Source organism: Osmia bicornis, chromosome 9 (genome assembly GCF_907164935.1).
Source record: "Osmia bicornis bicornis chromosome 9, iOsmBic2.1, whole genome shotgun sequence".
Classification (NCBI taxonomy): Eukaryota; Metazoa; Arthropoda; class Insecta; order Hymenoptera; family Megachilidae; genus Osmia; species Osmia bicornis.
Window position 1 is genome coordinate 8920325 of NC_060224.1, and position 14574 is coordinate 8934898.

Here is a 14574-nt window from a genome sequence, read left to right on the forward strand (position 1 = left end):
ACATACCCCATCACGGCCCATTACTGACTGTCCTTTCTTTTTCAAAGTTTTATGGCAAGACTTTATAACAGAAAACAGACCCCGAATATTCTGAAAGGTCGCAGACTGCGTCAAGCAGTGGACAAATTTGTATATACTATTGTGGTAATTTTAGATATTCATTTTTTCATGGAATACAAATCTAACACTGAAAATACCGCGGCTTACAATTAGTTACTTTTACAATTACCGCAGCATATTCTGAATAAATAAATAAATATAATTCAAACTATATCGTGTTTGGTATCATTTTAATCAGAAAAATCTCACAAATGCGTTAGTAAAAGTTTCATTAAGAAAAAGTTAAAAATAAAAAAGTTTTATCGTTGAATTAGTATTAGTCACACCGATATTACACTGGTCGAGCGTCTCGGTCGCCTAGGGTGATCCCCCCAAGTGGAGAGGATAGCGATGTTGCACTTATCCAGCCAATCTTTTGTTGTACTTATCCAGCTTTTACTTACTATTAAATAAAAGATTTTATTGAAATACATTTCTCTTCTTTTCGACACCTGTTACTTATCATATTATTATGCTACAAAACCTATGTAATATTTTTTATTCATTTTTATTTCTAAATGATTTCTAAATGAAATTAGAAGAAAATAATTTTTTTTCTAATTTTTTTTTCTATTCGTCATTTTTTCTAAATGAATATTCCTTTTCCTTAAAAACACATACCCTAAACTTAGAACTAGAGTTCGTCATTTATTAAAAAAATAATTTCCAATGAACTAAAGAGGGTTATTAAGTTACCTCCTTTAAAAAATTTTACGTCTTAAAAAGTATCTCCGAAAGGTTTGTAAAACGAACTGATCTCGAATCACCGAAGAAATAATAATAGCATTGACCAGATAAAATATCATCTCATGTCTCATGATACAGTTCAGCACCGAACCTCGTCGTTGGTAAACTCACTGATTCTGGTTCTGTTTCTTACTGCGGCCGCAATGTATTCTAGAGGGCGTACGAAAACGTCGACCTTTTTCGCCGCCGCGAACTCCCATAAGGCTGGCAGTTTTTAACAGTATCTCGTCGGTGCCCTGAGCATCTTCAGTATATTACCTGCAGAAGGAAACATACAATAAAATTACTCTGTAAAGGATATATAAAGTTATATAAAGTACTATATAGTTTACATGTGTATTACTGCCATGTATACCGTATACACAGTGTAATTTATCCATGCAAACGCATAATATCGACTAATAGAGACTAGGGTGGCGCACTGAGCTCGACCTTAAATGGAGCATGTAAATATAACTCTGAGAGTACCTCCAGTTACGAGGAAGTGTATCCGATTTGGAGTACATCAATCTGGGGTATATTATTTCCTTGTACTTGCAAAGAAAAAATACGTCAAATAATGCACGTAAGAAATCCATAAAGTAAAAATTTCAGTTGTATATGTTACCAGCATTGTATGAAAAGCAAGCATTGTATAGAATGCCTGGCGTTTTTGAGCAAAGTATAAAATATCCCAATTATTTTAATATTACATCAACTTTGGATTGATATTGCCTAGGCATTCTGTACAGTGTTTGCTTTTCATACATGGCCAGTAACATGTACAAATGATAAAAAAAAAAGGAGTAGAATATCAACAATTTCCTTTCAGTAAGAAATAAAATTGTGTACATTTCTCCCATTTTATCATATGGGTGCAACAAGGAATGTTTAATGGAATTAATTAAATTGTACCGCTTTGAGGTAATAACTTCAAATATTTTTTTATTTATTCTATATTCTTTGCAGTGTTGTCCTGCACTTATGATTACTTAACCTAATATTTGAATACTTATTTCATACCTTTCTGGGCTTGTGATCGCTGATGCTCTCTTCCAGGGACAGCACAATCTGTAATTGTATAAAAGACTTAATAAAAGTTCCCTTTAAATGACTCATGCATATTTAATACTAATATCCAGTAATATAGGAACTCATACCTCCATTATGCAATGGCTTCTCTTCTTTTAGACTTAGTCTGTCTAAGTCGTTGCATTGGATTTCTACAAACAACAGAAGAATATTTGTTAAACATACCAGTCTACAACTAAGAAAGATAGTAAAACCAAAAGTAATATTCGTTTATGGTAACAGACTAACCTCTGGATGGTCCAGGAAGTGCTGTGTATTCCACATGTCCCACGATGCCACTCTTATCGTCCACTCCCCCGGTGCAGTCAGGTTTGCCTGTCAGAACAAAATTAAATAACATTATAGATACATTTCATGCTAGAAGTATTATTATGTATTTTCAGTATACAGGTGTCTTGCTCTATTTTAATAGAGGCAGCCTTTGACACTGTATAATACATATTTTCATTAACAATTATCTACATACGCTGTACAAATTATGTAAGAATATTACCTGATACGTTCAGTGTTGGAACTGCTGACGTTGTCAGCTTCTTCGTCATAATATATTTGCTCTCGAAGTGGCTGCTGCAGACTACCCGGTATTTTAGTTTTTCAGGTGGAAGCAGTGACAAAATTGGGTTGTCACATGCTTCCACCCACTGCATCATCCTCTCCTTATCCTTTTCTCCAGGGGGCAAGGTAAACATCCTTGTATCTTGGTTCCTGCATCCTCTCACACTGCATTTTTTCTTGCTGTTTCTTTAAACATACATTTTGATAATTACAATCTTATCTTAGAAACGTTACGTTAAAAAGAAACTGCTTAAATTAAAGCAAACAATATACTATTAAATCATTAATGTATAAAGAGTTATTGTTTTCAATACCAATTTTAAAAAATTCTGTACTTACTTACTTTCTATCTTCTTCTGCTGTTGCTCGCGCGCCGCGAGGCGAGCGCGCAACGTAAAAGATAAAAAGAAAAAAAAAAGAAAAAGAATTTCAGTTGTTAATTTTTCTGAATTGATTGATTAATGCGATGAGAAAGGTCTCGCTGCCAGCAGCCCTGACCGCGTATGACGCGTTAACGTCCTCTACGATCAGAACAATTTTAAAAGACGGAAATTAGATATTTATTCCCGTTGGGTTCGTCAGTGTTCTAGGTCCCGTACGGGTCCCTCCTTGAAACGTTGTGTTGGTGTGCGTGGATTTGATATAAGAAAGGTGTTATAATTCAAAGAAATCAAATAAACTGGTTAGTGTGCAAAAATGAGATGTAATTCAAAGAAACTATTGCAGCTAACAAAGAAAACTGATTACTGAAATAATACTGATAAATATGATTTGATAAATAGCTGAATTTGAATATAAACAGTTATAATTTACAAGGGTAAAGATGCTTAACCTATTGTATAATAATGACTATACTTTGACTGGAAAATCGTGTAAAATATATATATAAACAGCCTTTGATTCGAATTGAGATCGATTATTATAAATTGTAAACGCTTGTATATTTTATTACTCAACGACTATCTCGACAAATCAGAAATTGGGAAAAATAGCGGATTCACTCCGCGAGGGAACGACTTGAATGAAGAGACTCTTATAACCCGAAGGCTTTGCAAGTCGTCCCTCGATTATACCTCGTAGTCGAGACAATCGTTTCAGAAAAACCGCGATTTGGAAAATACAGAAAATATATATATTTATCGGTACCTGAGTATGAGAAACGAGACGATCTAAAATGCAGAGACTCTTATAACCCGTAGACTTAATAGATCGCCCGTTTTGCCTTGTTGAAATATCGATAATAATGCCGTGCTCGACAAATTAGTAATAAACAGGCTTACCGTGGAACTGTAGAATACAATATATGAAAAATCGCTTTGATGTTCGCTGTGAAATCGTTGAATAATCGCTGTTGAATCTGGAACACCAAGAGAGAGATGAGGAAACTGTCGCACTAACACTTGTCGCGCGCCCGATTGCCCTTTTATTGCGAATGAGAATTTAACTAGACAATAGACAAGACACGAGACGATTACGATTTTCAAAATAGTATAATTATAAACGCGAATGAATCTAATTCGGAAAAATACGCGATCAAACGGATTAAAAAGAAAAGAGAAAAGATAGAGGTTTAATAGTAGGAAAAGGCTTTACGTGCGCGTCACTGAGTCTTTGCCGCGTATTCGCGAAATTCACCCTCACGACACTCTGCCTAACGGGTAGGACTTGCCGCGCAGCTAATTTACACAAAGTACAATCGGCAACTCCATCTCTGAACGCACGGGCTCCCGTCACGACTTACTCGATTGTTCGACGAAGAGGGATCGGAATCGATCGCGATCCTGGCCGGAAGGGCCCGTCGCGAGGATGATGTCCTGCGTGGGGACATTCCAACAAATCATAGCGCGTGACGACAGCGTCGCGCGCGTCGCTATTGGTCGAAGACGCGTGCTAGCTAAATTCCTCTAGACTATGTTCTTTCTCTCTCTTGGTGTTCCATCTCTGTCTAACAGCTTTTCGGTGTTTCTACGCCGTAGAATTTTCCTGGAATATTCCATTCTCGCTTACAGTTTCAATATTAGATATAAAAGATTTAAATCAGAACTAATGCAACTAATGAATTATATCCGCCGGTCTATTATGTATATAAATAATTGATCAGTGATCGCGAGATTCTTTGATTAACAATTGGCGGTTTTGTAATTATTTGTTCGTAGGTCGCAACACGAATCGCTGGTACGCTCGTTGTAAAGCATTCGGTGTTCGTATGAAATCTTCGATTATTTAGTATATTCATCGTCTTTGATTATTAAGTCGAAAATTCGTTATTACATTAGCAGCGTAGTTAGATCGAGAACGTTCTTGCTATTTGAAAATTACCGTTGGGTCTTGGTTTCAGGCAAATTCTCCGAATTCGATACAAAGACTTTTATTGCCCCGTTCGACCCTTCGCCCCTAAACAGTCTTCGAACGCTTGCTAACGCTTGCTTGCGAGGGTTCTCATTCCTCATTTATTCTTTCAACCAAATATTCAAATAGATACATCAATCCGCGTTTCCACTCCAGCACTCATTTCACGCATACGATCGGATTAGGGACCGACTGGCGCCCACGCGTGCAAAAGAGGAGGGTATCGGTTGAAAATCCAAAAGATAAATTGATCTTTACGCTTTTGCGCAGTTAACTTGAGGAGACCCCTATAATGCGAAGCACTGGCTAACTGCGCAGCGAACACTGTTTATGATACCTCTCCTCGGTCGAACCCGAGTTTTTGTCTAGTTCGAAATCTGTTACTACGCAGTTGAGCACGACGATAGTTTCAAGGAGGGGTAATAATTAAAGAAAAGAATTAAGAAATGTAAAGAGAATAAAGGATAGAAATGACAAAATAGAATAATTATAAACTCAAACTCTTCCCTGTGCTTTTCCCACATGAAGAAGTCTCTTATAACCCGAAGGCTTGATAAGGGAACGTGAGGCGGACAAATTTGTAAAATTTTCCAGACGTGACAAATCCTCCCCCCTTAAAACTATCGCGGCCCTCGGCGATATCGATGGTTGAGCTCATCGCTCACGGTACTTGTCGCGGTGTGCTTGACCTAATGTAGTATCGGCGCGTATACCCTATCGCGTACACTGTGGAGGACCAGGCTCGGCCGTACGGTGGTCCAACGACCGGCACTCGTCCCCCCGACACTGAGCCTGAGCAACGCCGTTCTCCCCTGCCGACGAACAATCTCCGTCACACCGTGGAGCGTGCGGTCCGTCACTGCGAGGCATCCCTCCACGTCCAATGTTCTCAGGCGGAGGCACCCCGTGGCGGCTCCATAGACGTCCTCGTCATTGATTCCCTGGCTGTCCCGGGCGCGTATTTCCTCCAGGCTGGCTATCATCCCCAGTACTTGTCCGCCCACAGAGGGATGAAGGTTGTTAATAGCTAATCGCGTCAGCTCGGGCAATGTAGACAGCGGCTCCAATGCGAACTGGCCGCGAATGTTTGAGCAGCCTGATAAGTCGAGTTCGGTGAGCCTCACCAAGTGTCTCCCGATATTGATGACGAAAACGTTCGCCACCCATCCACAGAACATGGTAGTTAGTGTTCTTAGTTCGATGAACACTTCTGCGATCGTGCGAGCTGTTTCGATCACCCTGGGTGCCTCAATTTCCCCTTCTTGTCCTTCGTCTGGCAAAGGCGCGAAATCGACGTCGATGATGACCAGTTCTCTTAACGATACACAATATCTTTAGTTGTGTATGTTACAATCAGTGATACAAGCTATGCATGTAGAGAAGCGATATTAGCGCCGCCTGGAAGTCCGGGGTGAGTTAAAATTTGCATCAACTTCACTAGAGTGGAGCTTGGAGGGCCTGACCAGAGTGTCGATCGATGGATCGACACTCAGCTCCTTCGATCCGGCGTTCGAAGGAGGGGATACGCGCATGCGCAAGAACGCACGCGCACCGCTATGACGAAAATAGAAGGGATAGCACGTACCATCGCTACAGTTCCGATTTCCCCTGAAAAATCTATACTACTTTATACTATACTATGTAACGTACAAATGTACGGTTACAAGCTTTTCACTACAAATTAGCCCGTACTGAATAGGAGTTGCGCTCATTATTGTGTTAGTAGCGAAGCGGACAACAGACCTAGTTAGCGCTACTTTGCAAGGAATGTACCGATCGCGATGAAACCTTTCACATCTCGTAGATCTTTCCGCGATGATCCCATTTGCAAAAATTTGTGGAATTTGTTATTGTTAATAACTATTGTTATAGCAAGAAACATATTCGCTGGTATTACTCTGTAAGGAATGTACCGATCGCGATGAAAGCTTTCCAATCTAATAGGAGATACTTCCGCGAGGAGCTCGATTCCAAAAATGTATGGAATTTATTATTGTTAGTAACAATTGTTATAGCTAAAAGCTTATTTCTTGGTGTTACTCTGCAAGGAATAAACCAATCGCGAAGAAACCGTTTGTAACGGGCAATGTGTTTAACGTGGGCATTTTGTAAAATGACCGGGCATTGTGTAGAATGCCCGTTCGAAAAGACATTGTGTAAAATGTCCGTAACAAGTTTTGGTCAATCTATAAAATGTCCGATCATTATACAGAATATCTAGAGGGTGGTGGTCAATGTATCGAAACGCTCTTGTTACATAGATGTGATAGGTTAGATTAGGCTACATATATAAATCCGGCCGCCGTAGCCGCGACGCGCTATAAGGCGACCGGCAACACTTTCCTAAGACAATAGTGTTGTTTAAATAATAACAAAAGCGATGCCGGCCGCTTCACGGCGGCCGGATTTAAATGCGTGGCCCATCCTAACCTATCAAATCTATGTATGGTTTTAATAATAACAACAATAATAATAATAATAATAATAATAAGTTTAATGTCAACGAGGCGTGGGTATTATATAAAATGTCCGGGCTATTTGTGAAATACTTGCCCATTATATACATTGCCCAGAAGAATTTGTAATCTACACAATGTCCGGTCATTTTACAAAATGCCCACGTTGAACACATTGCCCGTAAAACCTTTCACATCTAAAGGTGGGTACAGACATGCAACAGAACACAGTAACGTATCACCGTCGTGTAAAGGTGGGTACAGACATGCAACATAATGCAGTAACGTATCTCCGTCGCGCAACACACTGTGCAACATTTGTCGTTGCGCGACGATGTTACGTTGTGGACGTACACAGAACCTCGTGGCGTATCATCAGCGCGTAGCATTATGCCGTCCCATCAGTTTATGTTCGTCTTCCAAGCATAAATGGACATTGCGGCTGCAGCCTATATAGTTATGCATTTTTTAGTAAAAAGGAAAAAACGTAGATCAAGGCGTTGGTGGCAGGTGCAATTATATACAAGTAGAAGTACATATGGCGGTCATCATTTACTGTTAGATCTAAGCTTTCAATCAGTGAGTGGCTTATATAAAAATTTCACAAGAATGTCGCCAACAGATTTTGAGTGGTTGATAAAGTTAACACGTTGAGTGCTACGCCGGTCCCTAGGGACCGGCAGTGGACTTTCCGTTCAGCCGGCGCCGGTCCCTGGGGACCGGCAATCGATTTTTCGTTTAAGCGGCGTGGATTCTCGGCATCAAATGCTCACGCGCTTGGGCGACACCGAGCCGAGCGCTGCCGGCTGAGCGGAAAGTCTAGCGAAATCGGCACCGCACTCAACGTGTTAATTGGTCCCAAAATAAAACGAAACGATACGCATTTGAGAAAGGCGATTTCTGTTCAAGAAAGGTTAGCAGTAACCATTCGTTTTCTGGCGACTGGGGATTCTTTCACTAGTCTGCAGTACCTTTTCAAAATATCTAAGCAATCGATAAGCACCATAGTTCCAGAAGTGTGTGAAGCTCTCATAGAAGGATTAAAAGATAATATACAGGTATGGGAATTGGAACTTTATTTATTAAAACAAATATTTATAGTATGTGAATAAGATGAGATTATGGTTTGATATCTTGTTGTTCGTCCATATCCGGCATGTCCAAAGACCCGGTGAATATCGATGAGGACTGTGAGGAAGCGCTGGCGCTGGCAGAAGTAGAATTGATAGAACGATGAAAACTTGATGGACCGTGAAGTGATAAATACTGGGTATTCTGCGACTGAGGGCCGCAAGTTGAATACTCAATTATAGTTGAATAATTAGAAGGTGTTGGAGAAGTTAGTGGTAATTGGGAAGTATGGGATTGCGACGAATAAGAACGTTGAGGTACTGGATTGTCCACATGTCGGGTATCTTGCTGGGGTACAGAATAATGGAAATTGTAGGGAGCGATTGGGTTGGAATGATTCTGAAAGGCAAGAGAAGGACCTACAGCTGAAGGTTGATCATAGTACCCCCTGTCCGCCTTAAATAAAATACTCATGATTGCTTCTTGCACAGCAGTTTGCGCGACATTAGAATATTTGTAAAGTTTCCGAGCAACAAGATTCCCAAAAATTTCGCATTCGGTTACTTCTTTTGCCTTTGATGCATTTGACAGTATTTCAAAAGCTGCATCCAACTTTTGGTCAACTGCACACTTTCTTTTTCGGGTTGCACACCGTTGTATCAGCGGTGTAACAAGCGCTTGGTTATTAATACTATCGGCAGGCAGCGGAGTCCTCACAGCCTCGTCATCTTCTTGACTGGCGTCTATTGCATCTAGGTTATCGATAGTGTCATTGTCTACATCACTGCATTCGTCTGATTCTTTTTCAATCTGAAATGAAATTAGAAACACGTAATTTTTGCAGATACCAAACACATCAGAAGCATGGTTAGAAGTGGCGAAAGTATATAACAATAGATGGAACTTTCCACATTGCCTCGGAGCATTAGACGGAAAACACGTCGTTTTGCGAGCACCTATTAGTTCGGGAAACGAGTTTTTTAATTATACATCGACATTTAGCATCGTTCTTTTTGCATTAGTGGATGCAGATTACAACTTTTTGTATGTCGATGCTGGAGGTCAGGGGAGAATTTCAGATGGTGGAATATTTAAAAATTGTTCCCTGTATAAGAAACTGCAGAACAATGAGTTAAATTTGCCGCAAGCAGAGCCTTTGGATGGTAGACACCGCGAAGTTCCTTATTTCTTCATTGGAGATGAAGCATTTGGTCTAACTAGCACATTAATGAAACCGTTTTCGGGTATACATCGGAAGGGATCATTTCAGAGAATTTTTAATTACCGACTATCGCGCGCACGAAGAGTTGTGGAGAATGTCTTTGGTATTGCCTCAGCAATATTTCAGGTACTCCGTAAACCTCTATTGTTGGAACCCGAAAAAGCTACGCTTATTGTACTGACAGTAGCCCATTTGCATAATTTTTTACGAAAAAGCTCGACTTCTTGCCAACTGTACACGCCACATGAAATATTTGATAGAGAACGAGAGGGGCAATTTGTACCAGGAACGTATAGAAGTATAGCTAGTGAGCCTATGTATTCTTTACTTTCTCTAAGCAGGATTCCCAGAAGACCATCTACAGATGCTACACAAATTCGAGAGGAATTGGCGGATTTCTTTCAAAATGAAGGCAGCATTTTGTGGCAAGACAATTATTCATGAACAATGTAATGACATATATCTTGCAATATATACATACAGTAATGCTTCGAAATAAGCAAGTGGCTTGGGACCGAACAGTTGCTTATTTCGAAGCAGGTATGCTATTCGGCTTGACTTTGTTCTCGAAACGGGACGATAGAGAACGCGAGAAACGAGTGAGAGATCCGAGGTAGCGGCAAATCATAAAGTGATCGGCCGAGCAGCGATGTTATTTTTTGGACAAGGATAGAATATAGCATGCCCTCTCATTCTCGCACTATGCTTTATTTCGAAGCAAATATACCAGACTGAGAAAGCATTATATATATTCCATCCTTCTTCTACTAACCGATGTCACTGCTCAGTCGAGCGTGAAATTTATTACACTAAACATCGGCTTCGCGCTTTCATGGACCTCTCACTCATTTCTCGTACCTCTCACTTTGCGGGCGACTTGAAACAAAGAAGAGGGGATACGGAGTTGCTTATTTCGAAGCAGAGACCACTTGCTTATTTCGAAGCATTACTGTATATATATATACTTACAGTACTGCGTGTATCACGAACTTTGTTTTTGTCCCAGAGAAACAGTAAACTCTTGAAAGCAAACCAACTACTCTCGTACACATCCGAACGCCCTACAATAAAAAAATACTGCTTAACTTATACCACTTAATTTTCTGATACAATTCTTCATTTTGTTTATTATGTTTTTCTGTACTATGAAATAACCAACTCTACATATTTATTAACACTTACCTTTTCCTGTGCCACATATTTATTAACACTTACCTTTTCCTGTGCCGTGGCTTTTTTTGATTTTTGCTTTTTCGCGCCTGAGTGCTAATAGCAATGCATTCATTTTTTTCTTGCACTCATCTCTTGTGGTGCTTAGCTCTTGTGCTATTTTATCCCATGCATCACTTTTTTTAATTTTATGATAATACTGGGGATGCTGAGCATCCCACAATATTTCATGTTTTCGATAATTTTCGATTAATTGCAGCACAATCTCTTCGGTCCACTTCATTCTTCACAGATTACAATACTGACTAAATGCGATGTTCTTCTGTATGGACGCATGCAGGTTCGTATGCACGTCCAAACTTGCATAGATGGGGTGTATCGTGAATGCGTAACATTTCTTTAATGTGACGGCGAAAAACCGACAACTGATGGGACGTTGCGATGTTACGGTGTGGCGTCCACACTTGATACACGACGGAGTTACGTTACTGTGTTCTGTTGCAAGTCTGTACCCACCTTAACACACTGTGCAACATTTGTCGTTGCGCGACGATGTAAAGCCGGGTATCCACCGGTATCAAACGCCCGTATCGTATCACCGTTCCGAACCCTTTTGAATAGGCAGGCGTTGCCTCGTTGCATGCCACGGCGTGACACGGCTCGGACTACATTTCTTCGTTTCTTGATAGAAACGGTTAGGCAATAGGACTGGGCCACTACAGGCGAGGAGTTTTGTTTTGCTGCGTGCCGTTCCACAGGAACGGAGGCAACGGACCCATCCGAAAAATTTGTCGATTCTTTGCCGTTCCATCGAAGGAAAGGTTCATGCGTTTGCACTTGACATAGCGTTTCGTGCCGTCACTTGGATTCATTTCAAAATCGATGAAATTATTTATGAACTTAATCTAATTTAATTTAGATAAATTTTATCGTCTAAATATATTTAAACAGATCAATTATCTTCAGTGATACGCTGTACATAAAAGAGCAATGTTAATAATCACCTGTATGATTATTGAAACTGGACAATGTTAATTTTCCAGAGATTTTTCCGTTGCCGAGTATCGAAAGTTCTATTGGGCTGTGATACGGAAGTGAAGGAACGGGCCGATCCGAAAATTGTCGGTTTCTTGCCATTCAAAGCATAGGTTTGGAAACCACTTGAAACGTAAAAACAACATACCCAGGCGAAAGCCCGCAATGCTATGTCAAGTGGAAACATGACACTTGAGGAACGAGATAATATGATTTGGAATTGGATATATCAGTGAGATAATACTAATGCAACGACTAAACTTTGTTATTTTTCATTTTTTTCTTAAAAAACTGTTACCAAGATATTTGTGACGTTTTTCTGATTAAAATGATACCAAACACGATATGGTTTGGATAATTACACTAAAGAAACAGCATGCAGCAAATCGAAACTTCTCGCCTATAGGAGTTTATTGCAAGACACGAAGAACTATGGTCCGAGCCGTATCACGCCGTGGCATGCAACGAGGCAACGCTTGCCTATTCAAAAGAGTTCGGAACGATGATACGATACGGGTGTTTGATACCGGTGGATACTCGGCTTTACGTTGTGGACCTACACAGAATCTCGTGGCGTATCATCAGTGCGTAGCATTATGCCGTCCCATCAGTTCATGGTTCGTAAGCACGTCCAAACTTGCATAGATGGGGTGTATCGTGAATGCGTAACATTTCTTTGATGTGACGGCGAAAAACCGACAATTGATGGGACGTTGCGATGTTACGATGTTACGCTGTTACGATGTGGCGTCCACACTTGATACACGACGGAGTTACGTTACTGTGTTCTGTTGCATGTCTGTACCCACCTTAATGTATGTACATACATGTATACTGCATTTCACGAGAGACCATACCTAACTTGCACAGCTCACTAGGTCTAGGGAGATTTTTAATAACGTGTGTGATTCCCCTCTACAGCTTGCTTCTTACTTTCTGATTATATAAATGGTGGACAGAAATATATGATGTACGATAACTGATAAGCGATGATGACATGGTAAAGATACACGATACAATGAAATTCTTATTATTTTTCAAAGAAAAAAATTATATGATCGTAAAGTAAGAAGCAAGCTGTAGAGGGGAATCACACACGTTATTAAAAATGTTCCTAGACCTAGTAAGCTGCACGAGTTAAATGGTCTCTCGTGAACTACAGTACATATAGTCAATCCGCAATGGGTATATTGATTCCCGTTGAATATTGTTTACTTGAAATTATCAAATGGGTCATTTGTCACCGGTTGCCGACGCCTGAACTAGGATCTTCTTAGTAGAAGAAAAGTTTTTAATTTTGCACCGCCTCCGAAAAGGTTGAAATGTATTTAGTATCCTATTTAACGATTAAGTAGATTTTATTAATAGCTGTAGAATACTGGTATAAATGAAATAGAAATTATTTTACACTTTTTAGTGCGTTTCGAAGTCAGATTTTTTTTGTTACAAATTATTTTATCTAAATTTTACACTATTCTTTTCAAAATTATTCCCTGATGTGTCAAACTCTTTCGTTTAAAAATTGAACTTTTGACTTTAGGTTAATGTCGTTGTATATATTTTGTAAAAGATCGCAATTTACCCGAGGCTCCGCTGTTCAGGAGTTACAGCAATATATACAATAGTATGTATGTACAGTGAGTGCAAAAAGTGTGTTTAAAACAGAACACCTCATTTAAAATTGGACCAAATGACTTGAGGTTTTTTATGAAGTTATACAAATTAATTTACTAAGATATGTGCTTTTGTCGTTTTAAAAAATTACAATTTGTTGAAATCGTGAAAGAAAATAGTAAAAGGCAATTTTTTAAACTTTTTTATCTGAATTTGCAATGAAAATTTAAAATATGACATTTGTAAATTTAACCGTGTGATGTATATGCAGAAAATTTCATCGAGATCGGTCAATGCACTTTGAAGTTACAAGTAATTAAATTTTCCGAAAATCGCGACTTTTCACATAAAAGACACATAACTAGTTATGTTCTTTATCCATTACTTATTTGAATCTACGAAAGACATATTTTAAATTTTCATTATAGGCTCACATAAAGAAGATGAAAAATTACCCTTTACTATTTTCTTTCACGATTTCAACAAATTGTAATTTTTTAAACCGACAAAAGCACATATCTTATCGTTAGTAAATTAATTTGTATAACTTCTCAAAAAACTTAAAGTCATTTGGTCCAATTTTAAATGAGGTATTCTGTTTTAAACGGTGTACAAACACTTTTTTCACTCAGTGTACATTGCAAAGGGTCTAAAAGCATTTTAAAATGTAATCACAATATAGATCTTGTATGCAATAAATGCAAATTAAAAGTTTTTGAGTTGAGCCACTTTTCATTGCGAAGCACTAGAATGAGAAATCTGCGGAGATTTCGTGTGTAACAGAAAAAAAGTAGTTTCAAGTATTTATTATTGTTATAAGTTCCCCATTTAATGCAGATTAATTATTACTAATGATCATTAGCGTAATTAAGTAGGGTTCATGGTATGTAGCTAAACAGTCATCAGATTTGTAAAATTTTATCTCAATAAAAATAAATATTTGGACTCTGAGGGAATATGTATGTAAAGCGTATTAAAATAAAAATAAAATAATTAACGTTGAAATGAACTACTACTAGACACTTGATATTTTTAGTAAAGTTAAAGAGTCTGACCCATTCCAGATAAAAATTCTAGTTACTTCACTGTTCATCACTTTATTTTATTACATTGTGAGAGATGGCTGTAAATTGTACGTGAATATTCTATAGGTACATGTTATTAATAAAATCTTTCAACTTAGAA

The 14574-nt window shown here is 38.8% G+C and overlaps 1 protein-coding gene across 2 annotated transcripts; it reads right to left on the bottom strand.

Annotated features, from left to right (window-relative positions):
• Positions 1-712: 712 nt before the first annotated feature.
• Positions 713-3876, bottom strand: LOC114881447. 2 transcript variants are annotated; one of them, XM_029198249.2, is made up of 6 exons: positions 3753-3876; positions 2411-2658; positions 2146-2232; positions 1986-2048; positions 1849-1896; positions 713-1104 (listed from the first exon to the last, which is right to left on the bottom strand). In XM_029198249.2, exons 2-6 carry the CDS (start codon positions 2604-2606, stop codon positions 1061-1063), a joined length of 438 nt encoding a protein of 145 aa, XP_029054082.1. In that variant the 5' UTR covers positions 2607-2658; positions 3753-3876; the 3' UTR covers positions 713-1060. The 2 variants fall into 2 exon arrangements, with proteins under 2 accessions (XP_029054082.1, XP_046143076.1); XM_046287120.1 differs by lacking the exon at positions 3753-3876 and having other exon boundaries at positions 2411-2727.
• Between the last annotated feature and the right edge of the window lie 10698 nt (positions 3877-14574).

Excerpts from the sequence above, each read along its gene's own strand:
- LOC114881447 (XM_029198249.2), bottom strand. The coding sequence starts at position 2,606 with ATGTTTACCTTGCCCCCTGGAGAAAAGGATAAGGAGAGGATGATGCAG. Across the intron at positions 2,233-2,410 it reads TCCAACACTGAACGTATCAG|GCAAACCTGACTGCACCGGG; the intron begins GTAATATTCTTA and ends TTGTTCTGACAG. Across the intron at positions 1,105-1,848 it reads GCGATCACAAGCCCAGAAAG|GTAATATACTGAAGATGCTC; the intron begins GTATGAAATAAG and ends TTCCTTCTGCAG.